Source organism: Eufriesea mexicana, unplaced genomic scaffold (genome assembly GCF_001483705.2).
Source record: "Eufriesea mexicana isolate 0111107269 unplaced genomic scaffold, ASM148370v2 scaffold1553, whole genome shotgun sequence".
Lineage (NCBI taxonomy): Eukaryota > Metazoa > Arthropoda > Insecta > Hymenoptera > Apidae > Eufriesea > Eufriesea mexicana.
The window spans coordinates 504,671-510,819 of record NW_016909647.1 but is presented as its reverse complement, the minus strand read 5'-3'; the positions used below and the strand labels follow the sequence as shown (position 1 = coordinate 510,819).

Below are 6,149 nucleotides of genomic sequence, written 5' to 3'. Positions count from 1 at the left end.
CTACTGTAGAATTTACGAAACTGATTATAGTGTTTACAGTAGATATGAAAGCACTAAGCAATTATTTTGGCATGGTCGATTTGGTAAATCTCGGAATGCCTGAAGCAGCACACGTATATTTTCTGTTCGAAATATATTATTTTGTCAGTACATAATACACTCGAAAATATAAATTCTTATAAAATATGTATAAACAGTATTACACTTACTATACATTACAAAATAATATATGACTTACCTAAAGTGTTGAATATTAATAAGTTGTTTATAAACTACCGTTTATAACGTCCTTTTATTAACTGCAAAGCTTTCGCCATCAGTGGTGCTTTTGTTTTCTTCACTATATGAGTTAGCAATAAAACAGAGAAGTTTGTATTAACATAATAAAATATTAGTGAATATTGTTCTTACTAAAAACAAATCGGTTCAATAATTATATGCTGAATAATAATTTCCTACACATTTTCCACAGAAAATGGTAAATTTTTAAAAATTGAAATCAGTTTCAGTGTATGATAAAAAAAGTTTAAAATACGTGAACAATTTATATCGTATATAAAAATATTTACATGGCTTTGTACGGGATATAGGTGGTGCCGGAACAGAAATATTTGTAGCAGCTGTAGGACCGCCCCCACTAATTAATTTCTTCTTTATACTAGATGCAGTGTTAGGTACAGAATTTGCAGTACCATATTTAGCTTGTTTCTTAAGGATATTTCTCGGAGGTTTGACAACATTATCTACATATGCAAGTTTGGTAGATCTTACCGGAACTGACTTGTCTATCGATTGTTTTATATTAGCAGTAAGCGTTTTTAATTTTGCTTCTCTTTCATCTAAACATCTCTGTTGAGTAATAACAAATATCAAATAATATTTATGGAATAAAGTAAGGTAACATAAATAATGCAAATTATTTATTAAAAATTTACTCACCATGTACATTTCACGCCACGTTTCCATTTCTTCCCTTTGTTTATTTCTGAATTCACGATTGCAATGATAATGCCACAATTCATCTGTATCTTCAATTAAATAGGGATTATAATGTTCCAGCATAAATAACTGATCTGCTGTTGCACGTTCCAGAACAGGCTTTATTATATCAAAAGGCACACCACCCGTAAATTCTAGTGCTACATATAAAAAATAAGAAAAATACTTGTAAATACATTTAAAGTATGATTAATCATATAATTATCATCAATATACTACTATATAGAAATGTTTATAAACGAAAATCTATTAATGTAATAATTTTTCAATTCATAAAAATTTATTTGTTATTTAATAAATCACTCATAAATAACTTACCATCAATATTCTCTATCAATACCCTTGTACATATCTCAAATAAAGTTGGTACACTTGTATATCCAGACTTATTTCCTGAATATACTTTTGTCCTATAGAAAAAAAATTACAATTACAAATAAAAAATCAACATTTTATTTTCATATGTCAATTGTCATAGTAATTGGAGTCATACCTTTGATTTTTAACATACATTACATCTGTAAGAACTTTATCTTCTTCTTTGCGATGAACAGGGTTAATATATGGCAATGGTTTATAATTGGGGCTAATTTCAGGTAATGTAGATGCTAAATCTACACTTAATGGTTCTAATTTTACACTTGATGTTAAAAGGGATGGCGTCTGCAATAAAGAATGTGTATTATACTCAAATTTTCATTAAGTATTTATTAGGTCAATTCACAAATGTGGTTTTTGTTAGTACATAATTAAATGAAAATGAATAACTATCTATTGATACTTTATAAATTATACATTTCCATTCATTCTCTAGAATTGTATGATATCTTACAATTTAAGTTTCTATTTTCTTGTTATAAAACTACTGTTGTGACAAATTTCATTATTTTAAACACAACTCTCAGAAAAACCACATTACTTATAGGATGACCTAATAACAATTCTGCTATATACTTATTTATAGAGATTTCTTATTTATTTCTTTTAATGATTAAATACTGTAATTTAAGTAATGTAAAATCTTATCAATTATATAACATAAATTACTTGTAAAGTATCACTTGTTGATTCAATTTTCACTGCTGTCTTTTTGTTACTTGAAGTTGATTGTTCTATTTTGATCATTTTTGCTGCACTTGTATTGGGAGAATTATTATTACGTTTTTTAGACGGTTGAGCCATTGTACACATACCCAATGCTTCTGCAAAACTGGCACCTATATATAAGAAAACACTATTCACAATTTATCCAATACAGCAATAAAAGGAAGGAGTACTTATTATACCATTAATAATATTAGCAACAACAACAAAAATTAGTATTTCATTAATATCCAATTTTATAAAAATAGATGTTTTAAAAATTATAAAATAAATTCGAAACTGAAAAGTGTATTTTACGTTAACATATATCGAGATATCAATTAAGTAATAAATAAATTCTCAAGATTAATAAACTTAGTCAATATCCTATCCTATGTTTTCATTCTATACTTATAAAACACAAATTGAATGAAATGTGGGATGAAATAATATAGTAACTGTTTTATAATGCCTAAATAATAATCGTGACGATTGCTACAATATTATTGACGATTCATGCAGATATAGTTATTATTCTTAATATTGATAACATCAATTAACTTGATTATTATGAAAAATGACTATAAAAATTGTCCATAAACGATTAATACTTTAGACAACATAGAACATGTTAGACAATATGACAGAAGCACATAATAAATAATAAGATATAAAATTTATTTAATATTTTTAAATAGAAAAATAAACAAATCTTACAAACATCTTTTTTAGTTATGCTAAAAGAAAACATATTTATAAACATATATTTATAAACTAACCAGAGTGGCAATCTATTCCTTCATCACCATTAATTTCTTGCTTAATTTTTATAAGGTCCTTTGATTCCTTTGATCCATGTTTCAAATGTTTTGAATCTTTACTGCTCTTAGTTTCATGTTTACTTTTTCCTTCTTTATGATCCTTTTTTTTACTCCTATCTTTACTTTTATCATGATGCTTATCGGTAGAGGAACTATTATGATGCTTTGATTCTGAAGATTCTTTATTAGAATGATCACTTCGTTTAGTTTCATCTTTATTATGATTTGTATGTGTCTCAGTTTTATGTCTCTGTTTCTCTCCGCTATCTTTTAATTTACTACTAGATGAATCAGTCCTATATTTGCTTGAACTGCCCTTTGGTTTTTCTTGAGACTCTTTTTTTTCACTTTTAATTTCGTTTTTAGTTAATACATCTTTATCCTTGGGCTCTTCTTTTATTTTGATTGTATTTAATATAGTAGTATTATGCTTTTCAAAATTAGAAGATACATGAAGTTTGCCTTCATCACTTTCACTGTCTGAATTTTTTCTTCGTTTATTTTCCTTCTTGATAATATTTGAATCATCAGTTTTCCGTTTTCTTTGAACTTCTTCACTGCTTTTAGACACATTACTGCTATCCACAGATTTACTAGAATATTTTTCAGTGTTGTCAACTTTACTATGATTATGATGTTTGGAACCATGAATTTCATCCTTTTTAGAGGCACTTTTAGAATCTTTTAAAGATTTTTTGTCACTTTTTGGGTCATGTTTATGGCTATGTTTAGATTTATCATACTTTTTTTGTTTCTCCAAATCATTTCCTGAACTTTTTGAAATGTCATTATTACTTCTTGACTGAGATTCAACGGGTTTCAATTTTGATTCATGTTTGGAAGGATATTTATTATTGTGCGATGTATGTGAGACCTCACTTTTTTCTGATCTATGCCTATGCATGTGCTTTCCATTTCCTTCATTTTTAAGCCTAAAAAATCAGTTAAATGCATATTTATTTAGTAGAAATATACATACATACATTTATCTAAAATGTAAATGTATATTTGTTGGAAAGAAAAGAATATTGTCATGTTTGATATTATAGTAAATATCCGATATCATACAAAATAATAACTTAGAATCAAACATTCTTCTGTTTAATGAATATATGTATAAATGATTATAGTGAAAATAACTTTATTTTAAATACAATATAAGTTTATATATGAAATCTTATTATACCTTGCAGAATTCTCTTCAGATTTTGGAGATTCACGATTATCACTATAGCTCTCAGATGCATCAGGGACACATGTTTCATCTTCATCTTCTCCTTCGCTAGTTTCTTCACTAGCAACCATTGCTTTCCATTTTGCAACAAGTGCTTTAGCCGCATCTCCTATACCACCATCATATTTTCTTAAAGCATTTACTGTACGCCCTACACCAGTTTCTTGAAGATGCTGTACCGTTACTGGCAGATTAGATAACTTTGAAATACAATGGAGTATCTGTAATATATACAAATATATTATAATTAGATGTTAATTCTAATGTGCTGTTACTCCAAATAATTATGAATAAAGAACATTAAAGGTGGAAATATTATAACCAAAAAAGGCATAATACATGAAATAGTAAAATTTTTATTATAAGAATAATATACAAATATATAAATGCTAAAACAGACAAAATGTAAAATTAACATGCAAAAGTCATGTATTTTCCTAGAAGGGTTGGTTTTCCATGAGGAATGAAGCAAAATGAAAATACAGTAGAACAAATATAACAAAAATTTATTTTTATTCAGAAACGGATATATGTATATGTATTTTTTTATTTTCTTTTTTTTGTATTTTATAATATACGCGTAAAATTTATAACAATAATGTATGTTTTATATATCTCCATAATTGTGTTTAGATTTCGTCGTGAGGTTATACCTTAACGACATTAATAAGACTGCATCATCGTACACGCTGCTATAATTTGGAAGAATACAGATATTAGGGCTATAATACATACTCTATCTTCATTGTCATCACATTTTTCAATATTTCGCTGATAATGCTTAATTTTATCCACTACAGACATTATTGCGGCTGCCAGCTGCTAACTGCTGTTGTCCCGTATTCATGGGCAGATGGATACGACGGATGAGAAAAATAATTTGAATAGAATATTAGTTTTTCTGGTCACGCAGTAAATTCCATGGATTAAATTATATTTAGAATAAGATTATAATATAGAAAAGACTATTAGGTATGATATTAACTAGAAATGATTATCGATTATTTTTACAGAACTGAATACGATTTTCAATACCAGTTAATATTGATAACATGAAATGAAAAATGAAACTCTATTTTAGAAGCAAAATTCTTCAGTCTATAGTAATAATAACAACTGCGAAAATCATATATAGTGTAATTACGTAAAATTACAAAATTTTGCTTTCAGTCACATCGACGTGTTTGACGCAACGATTCCTAATGGTATGAGCTTAATGCGAATACACGTGTGCAGTAGATACGACGTATAGTCACGTCATGAAATTCTTCCTTACATTCTGTAATAAATTCATATGAGTAAAAAGACAGGTTTGAGAATATAATATTTAATATCTCAAGTTGTAAAATTTTTATGTTTAAATTTAGTTAATTAATTTTACAATCACATATAGTTTATATGATAAAAATTCTATGGTAAATAAGAATTAAACTTAAATTCCTTATACGTCATTATTTATTGATTATAGAAATCGAAAAATTGATCAAAAATTAATATTAAATTTAATTCATAATTAGAGTAAGTAAACTAATAGAACTCCTTTTATTTGTTAATAAAATTATAAATGAGTTCTGTAATAAAATCTTCATGAATATAGGAATTTAACGAAATTGATGAAAATTATAGAAATATTAAGATATAGATTAGATACAGCTATGCTATGATGTGTTCCATAATTCGTTTCGATGATAAGTATACTTTATCACAAAAATTTAGACCATAGATATATAGATGAAGTAAAGGATGAGTCTAATATTATACGACCTTCCGTGGCCCAACCTGAACTGCCTTACCGACTTAAAGGTGTGAGATTGATTATAGTGACATCTATATAAGAACAATGGACACTTAAAGGACTATTACATCAAATGGTATTGAAAATAGAGAGAAATTATTTCCCAGAATTGTTTTGTTGTCATAACTGATATGCTTAGCTTATAATGATATAAACGGAATAAAATATGTTGTTTTGAACATAGAGATATAGAATCACATATATATATATATATTAA

The 6,149-nt window shown here is 26.8% G+C and overlaps 1 protein-coding gene across 2 annotated transcripts; it reads right to left on the bottom strand.

The window, feature by feature from the left end:
* On the bottom strand, window positions 1-5,331 carry EloA (transcription elongation factor elongin A). 2 transcript variants are annotated; one of them, XM_017901201.1, is made up of 11 exons: window positions 5,292-5,331; window positions 4,873-4,966; window positions 4,090-4,358; window positions 2,862-3,835; window positions 2,047-2,216; window positions 1,493-1,662; window positions 1,318-1,409; window positions 940-1,139; window positions 570-849; window positions 239-340; window positions 1-122 (listed from the first exon to the last, which is right to left on the bottom strand). In XM_017901201.1, the coding sequence occupies exons 2-10, from the start codon at window positions 4,939-4,941 to the stop codon at window positions 273-275; spliced, it is 2,292 nt and encodes a 763-aa protein (XP_017756690.1). In that variant the 5' UTR covers window positions 4,942-4,966; window positions 5,292-5,331; the 3' UTR covers window positions 1-122; window positions 239-272. The 2 variants fall into 2 exon arrangements, with proteins under 2 accessions (XP_017756690.1, XP_017756689.1); XM_017901200.1 differs by lacking the exon at window positions 5,292-5,331 and having other exon boundaries at window positions 4,873-4,998.
* Window positions 5,332-6,149: the final 818 nt, after the last annotated feature.

Excerpts from the sequence above, each read along its gene's own strand:
- EloA (XM_017901201.1), bottom strand. The coding sequence starts at position 4,941 with ATGTCTGTAGTGGATAAAATTAAGCATTATCAGCGAAATATTGAAAAA. Across the intron at positions 1,410-1,492 it reads ATGTATGTTAAAAATCAAAG|GACAAAAGTATATTCAGGAA; the intron begins GTATGACTCCAA and ends TTTTTTCTATAG. Across the intron at positions 341-569 it reads TATATCCCGTACAAAGCCAT|TGAAGAAAACAAAAGCACCA; the intron begins GTAAATATTTTT and ends TAACTCATATAG.